At 38.8% G+C, this 22,711-nt stretch overlaps 1 protein-coding gene across 1 annotated transcript; it reads right to left on the bottom strand.

Annotated features, from left to right (window-relative positions):
- Window positions 1-315: 315 nt before the first annotated feature.
- Tmem106b (transmembrane protein 106B) lies at window positions 316-22,328 on the bottom strand. Its single transcript, XM_075953922.1, has 9 exons — window positions 22,188-22,328; window positions 21,763-21,863; window positions 19,975-20,196; window positions 17,075-17,138; window positions 15,097-15,256; window positions 7,267-7,407; window positions 6,984-7,033; window positions 6,034-6,087; window positions 316-4,240 (listed from the first exon to the last, which is right to left on the bottom strand). Exons 3-9 carry the CDS (start codon window positions 20,192-20,194, stop codon window positions 4,102-4,104), a joined length of 828 nt encoding a protein of 275 aa, XP_075810037.1. The 5' UTR covers window positions 20,195-20,196; window positions 21,763-21,863; window positions 22,188-22,328; the 3' UTR covers window positions 316-4,101.
- Window positions 22,329-22,711: the final 383 nt, after the last annotated feature.

The following is a 22,711-nucleotide window of genomic DNA, read 5'->3' as shown; positions in this document are numbered from 1 at the left end:
AAAGTATATGAATGGAACAATCTTTTAAAATACGAAGCATTGTCTAAATGTCTATTAACTTAAGCACTTTAAAAACCAAAGAGAATGGCAAAGACTCAGCAACACACTTGCCGATAAAATATCCAACATTATTTCCCAATAAGGCTAAGAACCAAAAAGGACTCACTAGGGCCAAGTTTCAAGTCTTCTAAGACTTTACTTATCCTGTGTTTTGATGTCACCTCCTACCCCTTTGTACACTGCACTGCCATTTCATAAGTGCAAATTTCAAGATCTGAAGTGAGTTATATTTTACTCTTGTAACTTTTTTTTAAAAAATAAAATAACTACTTCATTAAGCCCAAGTAAACAGGAATCAAAAGAAAACTGAGCACAGAATAAAGTTATGGTCTATTAAATGTTACCTCAATATGGGCTTTCAAGCAGTTTCAAGGAATTATCTCATGTGTAATATTTTCACACTGGATTACATATCTCAAACAGAATAATCTTACTTATAAATAATTCACACTGAAAATGTTTTATTTTGATTGGAATTATTGAGGAGTATTAAATATTGAAACAAAAATTAAGTTCCAGGGTAGGCTTTAAAGTATTTAAAGTTTTAGAAATATTTTAAATAGCAATTTGAAGTTACCAAAATCTTAGCCCCTCACTATTAACTTCAAGAAATTTTATTCTACTTTTACATGCATTTGTGTGTGTTATTTATGTGTGCATACACATTTGTCCTGTATGTGTGTGGAAAACAGAGAACAACTTGAGGAGTTAAGATCTCCCCTTCTGCTATGAGATGTAGAAACTGAACGCAGGTCATCTGCCATGGCAACATCTTTATCCACTGAACCAGGTAACTGGACACTTCTAATTTTTAACAGCATTAAGTCATGGCTTCCTGATAGCTATTTTAAATAATAGGGCACAAATATGAGAGAGAGAGAACCTAGTTCTGGCCACAGAGAAAGTATTTGCTGAAATATAATTTTTAAAGCAACTCCTCTCAGCATCCTGCTGAGAAGTCATGTAAGAAAAGCAGAGAGGAGAGCGAGAGCAGTGTATTGTAAACACAATATCCACACAGTCTGGGAGAGTACCGGATTACAACAGAACAGAATTTACTTCCGAGAACATTGAGCAATGCTATAATGTCTTCATCAACTGTCTGGCTAGGTTATGAAGGTAGCCATAAAAATATACTCATACCTACCCTTTCTCCATGCCAGAAGTCAGACTCAGCACTGACCCAAGAAAAGCCAAAGTCACATTCATACTTCGACAGCTATGGTTTAGTTTCTCCAATACATGGGTTCTGTTGTTGATTGTTTCAGTTTCGTTAACTTACAGCTTTTTATCACCCTGGCTTACCCAGGAGTTACTTGATACCCCCTTGAATAGTCATAGGCCATCTGCATCTCTCTTCCTTTTATCTTTCACTTGGGTTTAAGTTCCAGCTGTTTTTTTTTTTTAATGACTCAAGCATCATCAAAACTTGACATTAAACCTAGATGTGTATACGTGACTGAAATTTTAAAAGTTATGAAAAAACTGCAATTGAATCACTCGGAGCAAAGTTGCTTCTGGTTGCTGCACTGTCCTGCCCGTCAGGCCTTCCACAGGCATTCTAGAAGAAGGTGAAACAGACTTGCTCACTTACACAGTGCAATCCCAGACTAAAACACACACAGAAGGAACACAGAAGGTGACTACTGCTACATGAGGCATATGAAGAAATGAATGGATGATGATTTTGTACACCATGTAATGAGGCATAAAGGGTAGGGAAAAGCACAACAGAAAGCATAGAAAGATTCCTTTACATTTTGTTTTTACACCTAGAAAGTCACAGAAGCATCAAAGTTAACTGACCAAACATTAAACTACATAGTTTACTGGTCAAGATGAGACACAGGCTTGGAGCTCTAACTACTGATAACAGTGATTTTCAAGAAATTGGATTAAAAATTTCTGGACAAAAGGAAAATCAGATGAGTCACAGCCACTGGTTACGTTAAAATGGGAGAATACAGATAATGAAGTGAGTTTAATTCAGAAAGAATAAGCCCAACAGGACATTTGTGCAATTTGTGCAGACTGGAGGAGAATAAATGTGGAAGGTGGTGGGGGAAGAGGATGACCAGCAAGCACAGGAAAGGAAAGCATCCATCAAAGACTGCTTTGACTAGAGAATGAATGACTGCAAAGAATGGTCTGGGTGTGACAGGAAGGCCAGCCTTGTAACCCCTGGGAATGTAAGACACACACACACACACAAAATGGACGCTGGAAATGTTCACTCACAGTGAGGAATATGGTATGGGAAAGACATAAATGTACTTAAGGGACAGGATTAAGCCATTAGAATTTATGTTTGATACTTGAGAACCAGACTGGTAAACGGTACACACCACAACTAAGGTAGGCACTTGGGGGTGTGAAAAGGAAAACCCAATTTCTTCAATGAGAAAACAAAGAGAAATTAATCTGGTGATGTGGTAGTTTCCTCTGTGTGTTGTGAATGCCACTGGTTAATAAAGGAGTGCTTTGGACCTATATATAGCAGGACAGAACAGAGCTAGGCAGAAAAAAGTAAACTAAATGCTGGGAGTAAGGAGGTGGAGTCAGAGAGAAGCCATGGAGCCCCACTGGACACAGATGCTGAAACTTTTCCCAGTAAGCTACAGCCTCGTGGTGATACACAGATTAATAAAAATGGGTTAAATTAAGATGTAAAGATAGCCAATAAGAGGCTAGAGCTAATGGGCCAAGCAGTGATTTAAATAATATGGTTTCTGTGTGATTATTCAGCCGAGTGGCTGAAATGACCAAGCGGCCCTTCTCCAACAATCTGGTATCATAGTTAGCTCCTATGATTAGTGTTAGGGTCTTAGAGTTTTCTGAGTGAATAAGGTAAAGAACCTTATGGAAAATGATACTCAAAATATGTCACAAGGTGAACACATCCATCATACTTGAAAACAGTGCTAGATGAAACTTAAAAAAGGAAGACTACATTAACTGCTAAAAGCATCAAATCAGTATGATTACAAAGACTAAAAATTTAAAAGCAAACTACAGGTTTTATTTTGATACCGCCATCAATGTTCAATGAAAGGATTTCTTGAATAATTTTTAGTAAAAAATAATTTCCCTCCATAAAGCATTCATAAAATTGATGATACCTAATCATTGTGAAAAATATTTATGTAATTTTTAATATGAAAAGCAAGATAAAAGTAAAGCATCAAACTGTTTTGTTATATAACTATTTTATGCCAGATCTAACAAGTAGTCAGAATCTACTGTTACTTTATAGATTTCTGAATTTCATTGCCCTGTTTTATTTTTTATGAACAACTTGCTTTACTTTTCAATCAGTACCACTTCATTTGACATTTATCAAAGCTGTATAAAAGCCATGCAGTTTATTTACAATATTGTACACAAAAGGAATATGATCACACAAAATTCACGAAGCACATACTAAGAGGTTCTTACAAAGTGTAGAACAGAATTTTGCATACTGTTATGGTTGGTACATATTATGCAACCATTAGCTAAAAATAAGACAAAAACATGCAAATGAGTAGAATTTCAACAAATTAAAGGCTAAAAACATTTAGCTAATAGTTAAGTTATCATATAGTCAAAAGACTACCATCATGTAAGAATGGGAATTTATAAAACAGGTTAGTTTTTAAAAGTCATCCATGACTTTCAGTAATTTCATATAAAAATCTTCAGAAGTTATTTTTCAAATTATGTTCATGAGTGAACTATATTATCAATAGAGCTATAGATTAAGTCTATGATTTTTATATAATTATTTATTGTATTTAGAGGAAGTCTCATTTTTCACCTTGGGAACGAATATAAGAAGAAAGCCAATCAGTTAACTTACAATCGAATAAGGGCTCCTGGTATGAGCAAATCATCAACACAGAACAAGAGTCCAGTAACCGCGTAAGGAGCAGATTCTGTCATCTGAGCCCTCAGTGTCCTAGGGTACACTTTAGACGTGCTCAATTCCAGAGTTCCTTCTAGGCAGTGCGTCCTCACAGACAGTTCTGAGCAAACCTCGGGTGTGTCCTTGCTCTTCAGGCTTTACTGTTGTGGCTGAAGGACATTTAGATACTCAGACTGGGCCAAATGGTAAGTTGTGTTCCTTCCACAGTCCACATACTGGTACCTCTCCTGAGATATTTGCTCAGAGTGTCCAAAGTACGTCGTTGTTACAGTTACTCTAAAAAGGAAAAGAATGGAAAGAATACTCAAGTTGTATGTAAAAATTATTCCAAGAAGATTATTTGAGGTTAAAAATCAAGCTAATATCAATTTATAGCTCATAAGTTAAAATCCTAAAACTACTTATCGCAAATTATAATGATCAGTTACCGATAATTTGGATTTGGTATTAATGATGACAATATGATAGACATGGGGTTCTTAGGAAACAGTTCTTCGCCATATCCAAAAATGGTAACTGAGCAACCCTGTCCAATTATCTGCATAGATAATATATAAAAATAGATAATAATATGTATTTCTTTATAAATATGTTAAACATATTTGTAAAATATATATTTAAAAATACAGGTAGTTATTTTGACTAAAAGTAGTTTATTATATGTTTAAAAAGAATCACATGATTCCCTCATGATAGGAAAAATGAAAATTAAATGTTAACTAATGACCAAAATACCAAATACAACCAATAATATTTTATGTACCTAAGTAACCCCTTATGGGAGAACTTGAGTACCAGCCTCGGTACCCCCTCAGGGCTCAGAATTGGATGTCTATGGCAAGCAAGGATCTGAGGGTAAAAAAATTTACTCAAGCACATTACCTCTGCATCTTCTTTACTTTTCATGTGAGGGGCAAAAGTGAAGTGAAAGGGTGCGGAAAAGAAGAAGCATAAGAAAAAGGAAAATAAAGAAGGAGAATAAGGGGAAGAAGTAGAAGTAGCGAGAAGAAGGAGAAGAAGGGATGATCTCCACAAAATTTCTAATTTTTACAGACATAGTTGGAAAATTCCACAGGCAAGGACAATGATAAGATGCATATCAAAATCACAAAAAGGGCAGGTAGAACCTGACAAAGCAGTACTCTGGAACAGGTGACATGATCCAGGAAAGAGCCAGCATCCAAGGGGAAGTACCTGACTTTCCAAACCATTAGATAAAGTTACTAAACACCCCTGAATCCTGGATTCACCCATTCTCCTCATCCACTCTTTGGTGATAACCAGCTTTGTGGACACCCAGATTTGGTTGTTAGCAAAGGTGAGGCATGCTCAGCACCTGTCTTTTATAGAAATTTCTATGTGGTCTATTAGCAGGTAGTTTTGTGGGATTGGCTCTATGTAAATTTGACTAAAGAGTGACTGTTATTGCTCTCAGGCCTCATGGTGTGGGGGAATGAGGTACGGTCATTCTGTTGCCTAGGCGGAGGTTACACTGCTGAGTTGTTCTGGAAATGAATCCCATTTTGAAGGGAAGAATCATAGCTTCACAAGGTTTCCACAGATATGACAGCAACTTTTACAACAGACAAGTGTTCTTGCAGTTCTGCAAGATGGGCGTCCTAGAAGTTGAGGACACTCATGGGTCTGCCTTTCTGAATCTGTCAGCTGTACATTTACTGCAGAGTCCTCTGGGCTCCAACAATACCAACCAACACATTATTCTTCTAAATCTGTCAGCTGCACATTTACTGCAGAGTCCTCTGGGCTCCAACAATACCCACCAACACATTACTCTTCCCTGGTGCTGTAAGTGTACTTACCAAGCAGAAAGGAACAGCTGTTAGCCCACACTCTCTAACCCTGCCTTCTTTCCATAAGGCCTGCAGGTTTTTGACTGTGTCTCTGAACAACCAGAGCTAGCTAAGTGAGAAAACATTTACATTTTACATAGCATTCTTGTAAGACTGAAGGCCCAGCTGAGATGGCTTTCATGGGGATACATCTTCTAAAAAACTTAATAAACTGAAGGTCTTAGCAAGAGCTATTTTTGCAAACATGACCATACTTACTGCATCATGAGTACTATGTTGTGTACTTTGATGGAGACCAGTGTACAGAAATCACTGTTAAAGAAATAAAAATGGGAAGAGAAATGTTATTATATTATTTACCAAATTTCCGGTAAACCTAATAAACAATGAATATCGATTTTTGTTTTATTTTTTTCCCTTTGAGATGGAATCTCCATACGTTATGTAGGTTCGCCTCAATAATCTTCCCTCTCTCATCCTCCTTTAAGAGCTGAAAATATGGGCCCATGTGTTCATTATTAAGAAGACATAAGAAGTGCTGAAGAGATGGCTTTTCGGTAAAACACTTGCTAAGCATGAGAACTAGGGTTTGGATACCAAGCACTCAGGCTGAAAGCCAGGAACGGCAGGATGCACTTGTAAATTCAGTACTAGAGACTGGGGACAGAATATTAGGTGCTTGCTGGCCAGGCAGCGTCACCAAATAAATGAACTCTAGGTTTTCAGTAACGGACCCTAACTTAAGATAAAAGTAGAAACTGATAATGGAAAAGACTCAACTTCAACCCTGGCCTCCACAAATGCATGCATGGGTGTGTTTATCCTCACACATGCAGCGCGTGCGCGCACACACACACACACACACACACACACACACACACACACACACACACACACTATTAAAAAGTCATCAGAACTACGAGTCCATAAAAACATCTCAGTACTCCTATATTAATATACCATGAATATATTGTAACTAAAAATAAGTAATAAACATATAATATATATTTTGCAATATATATGCAAAATCTTGGGAATAAAGATGACTTTCATGGGTACAGGTACATATGGACACATTATGCACACTGTAGACTACAAAGCAGCAAAGCACGCTTAGAGAGCAAACACTGAAAAAGTGCTCATTTGAACTGATAATGTTATAAAAATTCAGAAAGCAAAAGGTAAAGGAACTAAAAATCAACACTTACTACATGTAACTCATTTCCTCAGCAATAACTGTGGGCACCGTATAATCAATCTGAAAGCAAAAACAACAGAAGAGCCAGGAAAACGTCAACTGAGGAGAGGATTCAAACACTAAACATAATCAAAACTTTCCAAGAGTTAGAAATCTCTTCTTCAATGAACTTGGTTTATACTTATATGGGACATCTGTCCAAGTCTTTGAGGGCATCCCACCTCATTCCCTTTTACAACACACAGGGTGCAGAACCATTTAACTCTCTCAGACTGTCCGTGACTGAGGCTTACCTGCTTCATATCAAGTGGGCCAATATTAGTTATGTTGTTTAAGCGTGCCTTTCCAATAACTGTTTTTGAAAACTGAACTTGAGCAGTGATGTTTTCAACTTCAACGGAATAATAGTTATTGTTTGTTATATTTAGTGTGTTCTGTAAAAAGAAAGGAGGCAGAGAAAACATACATTATCTTTAAATAGGCACACAAATGTGAATTCAAAACTATAGATAAATGATTTTAGTTATGACTATGCCTCACTTATTAGGTATATTATAATATTAACAAAATATTAACATGTCAAATTAACAAAAATGTCAAAGAACATTTACAGAGATCATGTGTATATGAAACACAAAATCCAAAATTTTGAAAATCAGACACAGAAAATATATTTATTACATAAAAGTATGGAAAAGTAAATTTTAAAACATATTTTTTTAGTTTTAGCAGAAGTTAGACCATATGTAATTTTAAAATTTCATTTAAATGCTTATGCATTATATATAAGTATGCATTATATATATATATTTATGTGTGTCTCTACCAACTACATACTTAGTACTTAAAAAAATAAACAAACAAAAACCACAGTCTTGAAATGAAAATAATTGTTTTCAAATAGGATACCAAGTTTCAAGAAGTCCTGCAGACTTTGAACTCACTAGGTAGCAGCTAAGAATGACCTTGAATTTCTCCTCCTAGCTCTATAGTCCTCCTATTACAGGCATGAACCACCAAGTCTCGTTTTGTGTGGCAATAGGAACAGGAACTAAGTCAGATCTTTGTGCATAATAGGCAAAAGACACTACCAAATGAGTGGCATTATCAGCCTGTTTACATGAAAATGGCATTTTCCACTCTCATGCTTATAGAGATTTATACCAAATCAGCATGCAAAGAAAAAAGGTTAAAGTTTGTCACTCAAACTGGCTTCTACTTTCATTCTTTTGCCCTAACCTCCAGTGACAGTATCACGGACATATGCTACCATGGCCAGTTTTAGTTTGCATGTTTTAAATTCACAACTATTGTATCAAATTACTTTGGAAAATAGTCAATGAAAAAGTCTTTCATGCATAAAAATGCAGTGTGCTCTCAGCTGAAATCTGCATGAACATTCTACAGCAATCACTGATGCTTGACGCAGTTCCTGCATTTTGACACTGCACACCACATTTCTCCAGCACCTTTCTACTTTCATTTTTAATGATTCTCACTATTAACACCTTTCTCTTTAAGAAATTTCTTGCAACTTTAAAAATGTGTACAATGGTAGCTATAATGGTCTGTCCTGTCCCTTTAAGAGATAAGCCATGCCCATTCCCTCCCAGTCCACTGAGGCGAGCTGATCTTCAGCTTCCAGCCTGAGTCCCTCCCTTTCCACCTCTCTCTCAAAGAGGCAGCTTCTGCCTTGCTCCTTTCTCCTCCCTTCTCCCCTTCCCCCCTCCCTTCTTCCCTTTTCCCTCTTTTCCCTTCTCTTCCATAACCCACTCAATAAATACCCACTTTCTGTGCATGGCATGCCTATCTGTCACAGTCTTTCACCTGCCACGTGGCTTCCTACCTGGGACCCAACTGCCTTTGTAACCTGCTGTGGTCTCGGGACCTGCTGCCCACTGCCTGCCACCACTCAGGGACCTGCAGCATTTTACTTAAACCATTACATTGGTGCCATCTGACTCGGTAGACCCTCCTGCTCCTCTCCCAGGATCAGGATCCAGAACCGGGTAGTTTTTCCACAACCACATGTTCCATCTGCCTGAGCCCTTCGTTGCTCTCCATAGCTAAAAACATGACCAGACGACCTGGGGTCAGTCCTCCCGCACTAGAATTGCTCTCCATAGCTAAAAACATGACCAGACGACCTGGGGTCAGTCCTCCCGCACTACCATTGCACACGCTGGGCAGTGCATTAGACTGGGGGCCCAGCGTCCCTTGGATTTTTCTTTCTCTTTTTTCCTTTTCTTTTCAACCACTTATCAGGGGTCCCCATTGTGAGAGACTACTGGAAGAGGCCTCTAGCCTCTCTGGCTTCCAAGTTGCCCGGACTGGAGCCAGTCAGGCTTTAACACCCCACTTGTAGGTGTTAAACCATTACAGTAGCCTTAAACATAATAATTCTTTAGAAATAAAAAAAAAACCTGCCACCATAGAACGAGGAATTCCATTGTGGCCATCTAACTATGCCAAAAACAGGAAAGTTAGTCTTGATCCCAAGGATGAAATGCCTACAATTCAGATCCAGAGCCGAGGCCATTAAGGGCAACAATTCAGTTAACAAATAAAGAGAAATCAGAACGGTCCAGTATAAAGGGGAAGGAGTAAGACACCAGGACCTTCCCTTAAGAGGGGAAGAGCAAGACTAAAAAATTGTGGTATAGTGTCTTTTCTCCAGAAGTTCTTTTCTCAGGGTTAGGCTTTTGGATAAGAGTCTCCATTCCCTGAGGGCTTCAGGAAGAAGAAAGTCTGGCTTGCTAAAGAAGTCATTTTCCTTATCTCTGGCAAGAGGAACTTAAGGCCCTAGTTTAGTGCACACAGGTGCTTACCATCAAGGTCAAGATTAGCTTCCTGATTCTCTGATTTCAGGTCACACCCCAGTTTTACCTGACCTTTTTCTCCCATTTAATACTGTGCACAATAAACTGTGCAGTCTTTTTTCAGTTAGGTGCTGCTGGTCGCCATTCTGAGTCACCCTCAGATCAGTGTCCGTCTCCTCCTCCCGCACACCAACTGCACACATCCTCACTGGATGCCAAAGTAGGTTTCCAGAATTCATGTGTATCTGTCATGTAAAAATATCTGAGACTGCTTGACTACACATTTAAAGGTCTATATGGAGACTGGTTTATGTATTTTGTTAGCAATTGAATGCATATATTGTTGAGAGTTAAATCTTCACAGTAGAGGGCTGGAGAGATGGCTCAGAGGTTAAGAGCACTGACTGCTCTTCCAGAGGTCCTGAGTTCAATCCCAGCAACCACATGATGGCTCACAACCATCTATGGGATCTGGTGCCCTCTTCTGGCCTGCAGGTGTACATGCAGGCATAACACCGTATACATAATACATAAAATAAAATAAAGAATTATTTAAAAATTTAGGAAGAAAAAAAAAAGAAATCTTCACAGTAGAGTCAAGATCATGATGAACTACAGAAGTTTTCCTGTGTTTAGTAATAAAGATTGAAGCGTTTCATTGGTGCAGTGCTAGTGACTAGTGCTTTGGCGCTATGATACATACTGTCTTCAGTCCGGCTTATTTACATTAGATTATGGTTTTGTCCAACTGCAGCTGGCTGTCTTCCAATCATGCTGATGCAGCTAATGCTTCATAAAAGCTCAAAAAGGGCTCACTCAGGCCATCTCTTGACAGATAAAACACGTGCTGGGAGCATGACACACCCCAATTCTATAGAGAGAGAAGCCACACCTCTGCTGTTTACTCTGTCTTTTCATATGTCTATGGACCTGTAGCCCTTAAAATATCCTTTTGTAATGAACCAATAAATACAAGTATATTGCTGCCTTAAGTTCTATGAGTTGTGCAGACAAAGTAACCAAACTAAAACATAGGTTATGAGACTACCAACTGATAGTCTACCAGAATTTTGAGTGTCTGAGCCTGAAACTGGCTTGTGAAGTAAAAGTAGGACAGCTGGGACTGAATGTGTAACCCTGGGTCTGAAGGTTACCTGCAGTTGGCCACTGTCAGAGTGTATGAATTTAGAGGTTACTTGGCTGGTTTCTTCTACAGAACTGCCTGCCTGATGCTGAGGATAAATCCTCTATGTTGGGATCACAGAAGTCATGGAAGAGAGAACACAGTTTTGTTTTTGTCCAGGGCATCCCCATACATTCTTAGCTACTATAAATGGAAGTATTCATTATTTTATAAATTGCTATGACCAAATATCCAACAGAAAGCAGCTTGAGAAAGGAAGGCCTTGTTTCAGCTTCTATATGAGGGGATGATGGCAGATGCTTGAGAGCTGATAACATCTCACATTCTTAGTTAATATGCATAGAGTAATGACTATTGCTGCTTAACTTGCTTCTCCTACTGATTCAGCCCTTAAGATGGAACTGCCTACACCTGAGAAGGGTATTTCCCATCTTAATCAATTACAGACAATCCCTCCCAGCATTACCCAGAAGCTTGTTCACTAGATAGATGTTTCTAGATTCTGTCAAGTTGACAGTCAACACTAATACTCACACTCCTCATTTGAAGGGGCAGGAATAATACAACTCTGGTACTCTGAAAGGACCTCCAGCTTATGACCTATAGTCTGACAGCCTTTTACTTCAATGTCCTCAAGTGAAGCCTAATGTTCAACTTAACAGAAATTCTATTTCTGACCTAAAGGTCAAATTCCTTAATTTGATTATGAGGACATATCTAATACCGTGAGAATCCTTGAATAATTATTTAAAACACAGTAAGACACTATCATTTAAATATACTGGTATTTAAAAGCAAATAACATACTCATGAGAACTCTGCCAAACAGACCACAGCATACACTGGGCTTGAAGTCATAAACAACTATGATGGCACAAGTGATTATATAGCAAACCATGCTCTTCTTAGCCAAACGCTAATCTGTAAATGTAGATATAAGATCTGTAAAGTTTTTCTAAGTTTGGTGGATGTATAATCCTTTTCAAAATCACATTTATGGTAAACCCACAGGCCATTTTCACATATTCTAACTTGAAACAATCAAATCACCCCCTTTTTTTTATTTTTGGTTTTATGAGACAGGGTTTCTCTGTAGCTTTGGAGCCTGTCCTGGAACTCTTGTTGACCAGGCTGGCCTCGAACTCACAGAGATCTGCCTGTCTCTGCCTCCCAAGTGCTGGGATTAAAGGTGTGCACCATCACTGCCCAGCTTCAACTTTATCTTTAACAGGAACACTTCAAAGCTGTAGAACAAGAAGAAAACATACCCAAAAGGAGTAGACAGCAAGAAATAATGAAACTGAAGGCCGAAATCAATAGAATAGAAACAGAAAACAATACAAAGAATAAATTAAAGAGATGGTTCTTTGAGAAAATGAACAAGATAGACAAACCCTTATCCAAACTAACCAAAAGGCAGAGAGAAAATATCCAAACTAACAAAATTAAAAACTAAAAGGGGATATAGTGATAGACATTGAGGAAATCCAGACACTCAATAGGTCATACTTCAAAAACCTGTACTCCACAAAATTGAAAAATCTAAAAGAAATCGACAAATTTCTTGACAGATACCACACATCAATATTAAACCAAAACCATATAAGCAATTTTAACAGACCTATAACTCCTAAGGAAATAGCAGCAGTCATTAAAATTCTCCCAAAGAAAAGACCAGGTTTAACTACAGAATTCTACCAGAGTTACAAATAAGAGCTTATAAGAGTATTCCTTAAATTATTCCAGAAAACAGAAGTAGAAGGAACACTGTCAGATTCTTTTTATGAGGCTTCAGTTACCCTAATGCCAAACCACACAAAAACTCAAAAGAAAACTACATACTGATTTCCCTCATGAACATTGATACAATAATAAGAAGAAGAAAATACTGACAAACCAAACAGATCATCCACCATGCCCAAATGGGCTTCATCCCAGAGATGCAGGGATGGTTCAAAAATCTGCCAATCCACCAAACAAACAAACTGAAAGGAAAAAAACACACACATGATGTGATCATTTCATTAGATGCCGAAAAAGGCTTTGATAAAATCCAACACCGCTTCATGATAAGTCTTGGAGGGATCAGAGAAACAAGGAACATACCTAAAATATAATTAAAGAAAGTCGACAGCCAACATCAAATTAAATGGAGAAACTCAAAGCAATTCCACTAAAATCTAGAATAAAACAAGGCTGTCCACTCTCGCCTTATCTATTCAATATAGTACTTGAAGTTCTAGCTAGAACAATAAACAATGAAAGAAGATCAAGGGGGATAAAAATTGGAAAAGAAGAAGTCCAAGTGTTGCTACTGTTTTGCAGATGACATGGTAGTATATACATAAGTAATCCCCAAAATTCTGCCAGGGAACTCCTACAGCTGATAAGCATCTTCAGTGATGTGGCTGGATACAAATTAACTAAACAAACAAAAACTTAGTAGCCCTCTTACTTACACATGATAAAAGAGCTGAGAAAAAAATCAGAGAAACAACACCCTTCACAGTAGCCACAAACAATATAAAATATCTTGAGTTAACTAACTAGGCAAGTGAAACACCTACATGACAAGAGCTTCAAGTCTTTGAAGAAAGAAACTGGGAAGTTATTAGACGATGGAAAGATATCCCATTCCCATGGATCATATTTTAACATGGTAACAATGGTCATCTTATCAAAAGCAATCTACAACTTTACTGAAATCCCCATTAAAATCCCAACACAATTCTTGCCAGACCTTGAAAGAACAATACTCAACTTCATACTGAAAAGTAAAAATCCAGGATAGCTAAAATTATTATCCTGTACAATAAAAGAACTGTCAGCGGTATCACAATCCCTGATATCAAGCTCTACTACAGAGTTATAAGTAATAAACACAGCATGGTATTGCAATAAAAATAAACAGGTAGATCAATGGACTCTGATGAAAGACCCAGACAGAAATTCATACATCTTGATTTTTGGCAAAAAAGTCAAAATTATATAAAGAAAAAAAAGCACCTTTAACAAATGCTGTTGGCATGAAGAATGTAAATGTGTCCTGCACAAAACTGAAGTCCAAGAGGAACAATGATGTCAACATAAATCCAGTTACACTGAACTTCAAGGAAGAAAAAGTGAGGAACAGCTTTGAACGCCTTGGCGCAGGAGACAATTTCCTGAACAGAACACCAGTAGCATAAGCACTAAGAACGACAATTAATAAAGAAGACCTCAGGAAACTGAAAAGCTTCTGTAAGGCAAAAAACACTGCCTAAAGAACAAAATGCAGCCTACAGAATGGGAAAGATCTTTATCAACACCACATCCAACAAAAAACTCAAGAAACTAGACCTCAAAAACCAAATAATCCAATTAAAAAATAGGGTACAGATCTAAGCATAAAATTCTCAACAGACAAATTTCAAATGGCAGAGAAACACTTAAGGAAATGTTCATCATCCTTAGCCATCAGGGAAATGCAAATCAAAATGACTCTGAAATACCATCTTACACCTGAGAATGGCTAAGCTCAAAACCACAAATGACAGCTTATGCTGGAGAGGATTTGGAGCAAGGGGAACACTCCTCCATTGTTAGTATGAGTGCAAATTTGGAAAGCCACTTTGGACATCAATATGGAGGTTTCTCAGAAAATTGGGAATCAGTTTACCTAAAGACCCAATGATACAACTCTTGGGAATATACCCAAAGAATGCTCAATCATACCACAAAGACATTTGCTCAGCTATGTTCACAGTGGTTTTATTTGTAATAACCAGAACTTAGAAACAACCTAGATGCTCATTAACCAAAGAATGGATGAAGAAAAATGTGGTACATTTTCATAATTGATTATTACTAAGTTGAAAAAAAAAATCAGGAAATTTGAAGGTAAATGGATGGGACTAGAAAAAAATTGTCCTGAATGAGATAACCCAGACCCAGAAAACCAAACATCATTATGTACTCACTCATAAGTGAATATTAACTGGAGGAGGAAGAGAAGGCTGTTGTTGGTTTGTAAAGTAAATAAATTAATTAAAAAAGCAATGCAAATTCATGGAAAACACAGCAACAATGGGTCAGCAGCAAGCATTCTCTGAGCAGAGCAAATGCATCCCGGTTCAACACAAAGGATGGAGTCAAGGCCTTCAGCCAAAGTGTGCACTTACCGTGATATTTAAATATATGGTTCGCTTTTGAAAATCGTAACTGACATAGGCTGATTTTACGCCAATATACTTCACATCAATAGATCGAGGGAAAAGGAAAAACACAGCCAATCCAGACAGCAGCAGGCAGACAGACACAGATGCCATCACATACAGTTTTCTGAAAAGAAAAAGAGGGCTTACATATGTGCCATCCAAAATTACATAGAGCAACATGTAACAAGTTTTCATTTGAATTCTTCTGCTACATATTATAGCAGCAAAAAGAAACATTTCATTTTACCAAGTTTTCACTCTAGAATTATTAGCTAAGGTTGGTACTATTAAGAGTTAAAACAGTCTCCTTAGAAGATAAACTATCATTTTTGGAAAATGAGATTTCAGACTTATAATGAATTATTTAGAACTGATTTTCAATCCAGACTTTACGTTTGAATGAAGTGTAGGGCCCTTCACAAACATAGAATCCAGGTGCCCATCTGAATTCATGGAAGCAGGGTTTGAACCGAGAGTCTCACTTCCTGCCATGACAAAACCTGCAAAGCTCATTGCGTGGCATAAACACATGGCTCCCTACCCTCATTAACTCCAGTCCTTTTAGACTCCCTCCCTAAGTCCTCAGGTACTCAGTTCTAAAACCATTGTTTAATCTACTGAGCAGCGAAGATGTTATTTATTCTGTTTTGCTTAGTATTAAGCATGTATAAGAGAAAAAAAGATAAATTACCTACATGTCTTTTCTATCCATATAACTCCTCTGAAATATGTATTTTCTTTCAAGGTTACACTTAAACTGTGGTTTCAGATTTCTTGAGCACTTCCACGTGCGGTGCTCAAAGAGGCAATTTCATTCTGAGTCCGGCCCTCCCTTCACCTTCCTGTGACCTATCCTTTTGTGTACTCTCTCCTCCCCCAAACTTCCTACGTCTCCATCAAGTTAACTGCAGACACCTAAGAACAGCTGTTAAAAACCCCCTAATGATTTTTCTAGGTACTCTGGCTTCCTAAGAAGAAGAAAACTGGCTTATTAAGAAGAAATAAAGTAAACGAACAAAATTTCACTAATCTGCTACCACAGAGTTTATGCTGCTGTGTGGAGCAAACCAGCCAATTCCCACTCATTTGTGGGGGAATTTTTTCCATCTTAGTAATAATGATCCCTAAGTAACCAATAAACAAACTCATATTTGTCATGCCTACATATACTCATAGGCACAAAAAAAATATAAAAATCATTGTGATCACACATCCTAACTTTGTTGTATTTCCAATATTTCACTAGGTTCTTTTATTTTTAATTACTTGTGCACACACACATGCACACACATTTATTTGCTTTGCGTTATTTGAAACAGGTGTCTCAGAGAGACCCTGAACTTCTATATAGCCTCATGTTTCATATTGAGTAATGGGATGTACTCAGCCCTTTCTGACCTTCTCAAGGCCACTGTGGGTTTTCTGCAGTCTCTGTTCTTCTCATTGTAACAAGTTATTCTCAAAAATACTTGCTAGGAATGCTGGGTGTAGGCATCTTCTTTAGGGGTGGAGCATTTGATTTCGACACCAGGACTCTTGGGATCGTTAGAGACTCCCTTGGCTTCTCTTCAAATGTGCATGTATCGGCTAAACATGCTGTATTCTCTGTGGCCATTATGCTCTGGGCAGTCATTATCATTCTGTAGCCAGTGAGAACACAGAATGTCCTATGCCTGATGAAAATGGCCTGTGCACATGTGTGTTACTGCCACTATTTTAGGGTTCTTAATAAACACATCTCTGAAGATATAGGTGACATGAAGTTTTCAAATCCTTATCTCAATCAGTAATTTTTGTTAAAGACACAAGACATATTATGATATAATCTAAAAACTAGATACAGTTTTCTTCTTAAATGTCTTAACTAGTGTAATTACTTATACACAGTTTGAAAGTAAAAATATACAAATAACAAAAAAGCAGAAATCTTATAATCACTTACGTTCTTCTTGGCCGTAATCGCTGATCACTATATGGGATCAATGCCACCAATTGGTTTTCTTGCCCTAAAGTGATAGATGTACATTAAAAATTCAATAACACCAATAACTAAAATACCATGGTGTTCTGTAAAATCTGCCTTCAAAATATCAGAATACTGCTCTCCTTATTTCTTTAGGAAGCTGTGATTTATACCTTCAAAAATTAATTCAAAAGTTGAGTAATAGAGAAGATACTATGGTTTTTCATAATGTCTAATTAACCAAAAGTAGTATAAATAATGAGGGTTCTGCTATCCTTTGATCCACGGGTTCAAAAACCAAATTTCAAAATAAAGCAAAACCGAAAAGTCCTGACTTCAGGAGAGCTGAACTTAGGCCCGCGCCTTCAGGTCCACTGTTTTCCACTCAGTCCAGTCTGACGGAGGGTAGAAGAAACACTGCCGCTGCCTTTTCCTGGATTCCCAGTTACTCTAGTGCTGAACCCAAACTGCTATTTAAGTCTCACGCTCTCAAAAGCTAACTGTTCTCACCTGCAATCACTAATTTCAAGAGATTCCCTAAAGAGAGTATTTCCTTAGTTCACTCACTCTAAAAATCACAATCAAAACTCAACTCTTCAAATTCTCAGCATCACCTCCTTCATCTTCATTCTTGGTCCTTAATGTGATACAGGGAGAGAATGTCCCTAACAATGTACCTCGCAAAGGTACATTTTTACATTTCCTAAATTAACCTACAGGACAAAACACAGAAAAAGAGTTCACTCAGCTCATGGCATCAAACAAAGAGGCTATTCCTTGCCTGTATGTTAAAGAGGAAGCAACCAGACCACACTGCTTTCTGCTTTTGGAACCAAACAACCAGATAGCAAAACCTTCTCTTTCTAGCCTCTCCTACTTTCCATGGGCTTCTCTGTTTTCCTAGCATCTTTTCTAGACCCAGAATGTAAATAATTTATAGTTTTTCTCCCAGTATTTCACTATGGATTATCTTGGTCCCTTAGGTCCAGGGGACACTTTTCCAAGTGCTATTTGGCCATGCTGCTGATGACTTAGAGAATTTTTAATAGGACCAGCTTTTACCTTGGGCTAATATCTGTAACAGCTAAATAGGCCCTTTGTTTCATAGACCCCTCTGCCTCAGAAATTTAACAATCTCTACCCATCTATCCACCTATCTACCTGTTCCTATGTCCCTTCCTGAGAAGCTCCCTGTATCCTCTACAGGGTCACCCTTCTGCACGAGGTATCATCTTCCTGCTTCTACTCAAGGACACTGCTCCAATCACTATCTCATCCCGTGTGTTAACAGTGTGTCCTCTATGAAACGCTTTTACCAGCATGCACACATCTAGCACGCACTCTTCTGACTTTAGAACCTCCCAGCTACCACCTCTCCTCTCTCCGATTCTAAAGCAAAACTCACAAAACCTATTTCTCTAAGATGCTACATTACTGCCCCCACACCTTTTAGTGTGCATTAATTCAAGAAAAAAAAACGGTTTCCCTATAACACTGTCTACACATCCTCCTGCAACTACTCAAACTACTCTCTTAAGAAATCCTCAGTAGCCCCCACATCACAAAACCAACGGGCAGCCCCCAGGCCCCCACAACTTCATCAGTCATTGCATTAGCAATGGCTCTCTTTCCTTTTCAGGGCATTTTTCTACCTATCCTCTAGGACACCAAAGACAGATTTCCTCTTTCTCTTGCAACTGTTCTCAAATCCTGCACTGGCCCCGGAGTTCTTCCTTCTTCTTCTTCTAGCCAAACTCCTAACAACAGTGTCCCATCAAGTTCCATTTGAAGTGTCATCATACCTCAATGGCACCAGCTAAGATACACTCTTCAGCTCCAGACCCTTAGAACTACCCATTAAAAACTCACTTTGATGCCAAACCCACGTCCCCAAACATGTCTGAGCTCCTTACCTCACTTCTAACATGCATTCTTAAATTGTTTTTATACCTATTTTAGTAAACAGCTACTTCATTCTTTAAACTGTTGGATAGAATAAAAAAAAATCTTTCGGGTATTTCTTGATTTAGCTACTTTCCATAATCCAAACTCAGGCTACCAAAAAGCCTACTGACCATAGCTCAAAAGCATGGCTAGAAAGATAAAAATAGTATTCTTATCCTACCACTCTGGTGTATTAACTTCTTCAACTACAATACGTCTTTTATTCTTAAGAAGCTACTGCCTCCAGAAAGATAAAACCACCATTCAGCAGTCTATGCAATACACGCCACTTAACGCAAGGCACTTTTCAGAGACTCTGGAATTTCTCATGCAGTCACTTTGTCCTTAGGGTCTTCCCAGGGTCACCCAATGACGGTCAGCACACAGAGAAGTATACCACAACACACTTCATTATTTTCCTATCGGTGCAACTCAAGTACCCAAGGGAGAGAACTATTTCCTTTTGTCTTCCCCATGACAAATCACAACCTCTTTTTTTTTTTTCCTTACTTGGCTCTTCTTCATACACCATAGATTTCTTTTTTTGAAATGTCTAAGTGGGACATGAACAACTTATTGTTTAGATAATGAGTTACTGAATCATGTAACTACCAACATCCAGTATGGCAAAAAGACTCTGATATGGCTTCTAAAGATGTCAAAAAGGACTCAAATCCTCAGTGGAAATGACAGTGCATCTTGGCTATTACAGCAGGCAAGCATGAAAAATACCCCAGGTGTGGTGAAGTCATGGATAGCGATGATTTAAGAGCACTAGGAACTGTCTGCTTTTGTGTCTTTTTGACTCAACAAATCTGGTAAGTTTTAACTTCGAATCCCTGAAAACAGGATGGTGTAAGGCAACAGGCTCTACATTACTTGAGCAAATGTCTGGAATCCTTCTTTAAGAGGACTATCCATACAGTAACACGTACCCCTAGGAATTCTTCCTGTTCCTTGGCAAGTGGGACAAGTGACACTATCTCTTCCGGTAAACTCCACATACGGAAACTGAGAGACATCTCCGTTTCTTCCATCTTCATTATGCACTTCATTGCTAACCAATCCATTCCTCATATTGTCTGTCGATGTGACCCCATCATAACCATCTTCTTTATTCGAATGCAAAGGCAAATGAGAAAGAGACTTTCCCATGTCTAATGAAAGAGAAAAATCTGACAGTAAATTCCAGGCTCAAAGTAATCTCATGGGATATTTACAGGGTTAGGTAAGTGCAAATTACTTGTAGGATTAAAATTATACTCAATCAAAATTATGTCTGACATTAGGGAGCCATTTCCTCGGAGCCAGAAGTGTTCTTCTAATGGAACAATGTGAAATAAAATCTTGGTGATGAGGATAAGGGTCAAAAATGGTGAGAAACATTTGGTAAAAGTTTACAGCACAGACAGACTTGAAGCCCTCTTAGTGTTATAAGAGGTATATGTTCTTATTCTTAGTTTTTACAGAAACAAACAAACATGTTGTAACTAGAAAGCAGTTGGCTTTACTAAAGGTGAAATTAATTGCTGGCTTATTACAACCAATCGCCAGCTAATTTTACAGTAAGATTTGACTCATTTAAAATTCATATTCCTCTGAGTTCCAACTTTGGAATTCTTGCTTCAAACAAATGCAAATATTTACAAAAAGAAGAAAATCTCTGAATCAGAAGTTTAAGTCATGAATATTTTCCTCTAACAGTCTGGCAGTTAAGCAAATATTCAAAAATATTAAATATAATTTACAATACAAAATAGCACAATTTAGTATATTAAGGTCAAATTTTTAGGGTAACAGTTTAGATAACAGAAGCTTACAATCCAATGAAGAATAATTAATTACTCCTACAAGTCATACAGAAATAAGTCCTCCAGATAGGTCATGCAATACATTAAAGTCCTACAATTTCATGATGGAAAGGAACATGTAAAGTCATATAAAACAACATGCTGGCATTCTGAAAAAAAATTAATAGAAATTGAAAACAATTTTTAATGGTGCAATTCTATTCCTCCTACGGTTAACCATATATCATTTATCAGTTTCTAAATACCATTAAGCAATCAGTAAATGTTACTTTTAAATTATTTAATCAATAAAACTAACTAAATAATGCAAGTCACCACCCCATATGAAGGAAATTTAGCTTTTCAAAATGTGTACAGTGTTTGCTGAATACTCACAGTATAGATAGTAACATTAAACAAAACACTTGAATAGTAAACAAGAGTAAAAAGGATAAAATAATGTTTAGAAGTATTTCCAAAAGTTTTATGCACACATTGCCTACCTAATCTCAAATAGGTTGATGACTGTGACTTCCAAACAAACAGTATCCTAAACTTGGCTCAATGAAAGCAAGTTAGAGCCAAACCAACACACTTGCCAGCCACAGGTGCACAGGGATGAATTTTAATCATTACTGTTCCCAAACACTGTGACCTTGGAAGCTATGCAGAACACTGGGTGCTTTGGGACTGGCTGGCCTCGGCGGAAGCCATGGGGTACACCCTTTTAGCTCTCTTAGACAACAGGGGTGAAAAACTATGTCCACTGAAGACAGCTAAGTGGCTTTTGAGATCCACAGCAACCCTGACATATTCTGCTGAAGGCAGGTTTAGGCACGCACCAGATTAAGCAGTAACTTGAACCCTACGGTTCATGTCTAGTTTTTCTTTAAGGTACTGCCAAGTGTAAGTACTGTTATGTTGGAGACTTACTTGAGGTTTTAAAAGGAGTGCAAGATCCCCTTCGCCTCCTCCCTGGCCTCAATGTTTATGTCGCGGTCTTGTGAACTCAACACGGTTGTCACTCAGATGGTCTGGAAACGGAGGGTGGGGGAAAAGATAAATACAGTAGCACAGCATCCAACTGAGATGTGTCACCAGAAGCGGGGTCGGTTCTGAAGGGACCTAAGAGCCTTTCCAAAGGCGACACAAGAAAAATCCCCGGATGATATCAACACCCGAGCCACCTTGCAACTAGAAAGGGACAACCCCAGAGCCACTGGGCCGCCCAGATCAAGGGCCCTGGCGCCGCCCCAGCCGCAGCCGGCAGGAAGCCAAGGTCCTCGGGGACAGCCCCGCACCCGGCCTCCCCACCGCTCGGGCACGGGGCGAGGGGCCCCAGGGTCCCGGTCGCTCACCCGCACGCGGAGCGCAGCGCGGTCCCGGGATGCTCCGGCGCAGGAAGGGGGTCACGGCGTCCCCGGTCCCGGTGCGGGGCGGAGCGCCGGGCTGCGAGTGGCCGAGCGGGGCGGGGGAGGGGCAGGACAACAACCGCATCAGCTGAGCCCGGGAGCCGCGGAAGCCTGCGCGTGCGCCTGCGCGGTTCGCCCCCCTGAAGGCGGGGTACCGCCCGGGAAAGGGCACCACGCATGCGCTGTTCCTCAGGCCTGGCACTCAGGGAAGCTGTCGCCGGTGTAGCCTACCCTGGCTTTGTCACCTGTCGAGTCTCCAGACTGGAAAGTTTAGAAACAGTGCTACTTGCGCACGGCTTACGAATAATCGATTTCTTTTTCTCCCTTCCCAGCCTGATTTCTTTATGAAGGGGGAAAAATGGGCACCGTCGCAGTTTTTAGAGGCCCAGTCGCCAATGCTACAGTGGCAGCCACAAGCCTTCCTCCCTAGGATTAGGATGGGCTGGTTGGTGCTCATCTCTGACAGATGC

This window comes from Microtus pennsylvanicus, chromosome 19, assembly GCF_037038515.1.
Source record: "Microtus pennsylvanicus isolate mMicPen1 chromosome 19, mMicPen1.hap1, whole genome shotgun sequence".
Classification (NCBI taxonomy): Eukaryota; Metazoa; Chordata; class Mammalia; order Rodentia; family Cricetidae; genus Microtus; species Microtus pennsylvanicus.
This window is presented reverse-complemented; position numbering and strand designations above follow the sequence as displayed.

What these genes read in the sequence shown, in the direction of transcription:
- Tmem106b (XM_075953922.1), bottom strand. Translation starts at nt 20,194, where the DNA reads ATGGGAAAGTCTCTTTCTCATTTGCCTTTGCATTCGAATAAAGAAGAT. An exon ending in CGATTACGGCCAAGAAGAAC is followed by an intron (nt 15,257 to 17,074) that starts GTAAGTGATTAT and finishes TTTTCTTTTCAG; the next exon opens with AAAACTGTATGTGATGGCAT. An exon ending in CCATATATTTAAATATCACG is followed by an intron (nt 7,408 to 15,096) that starts GTAAGTGCACAC and finishes TTCTTTTTACAG; the next exon opens with AACACACTAAATATAACAAA.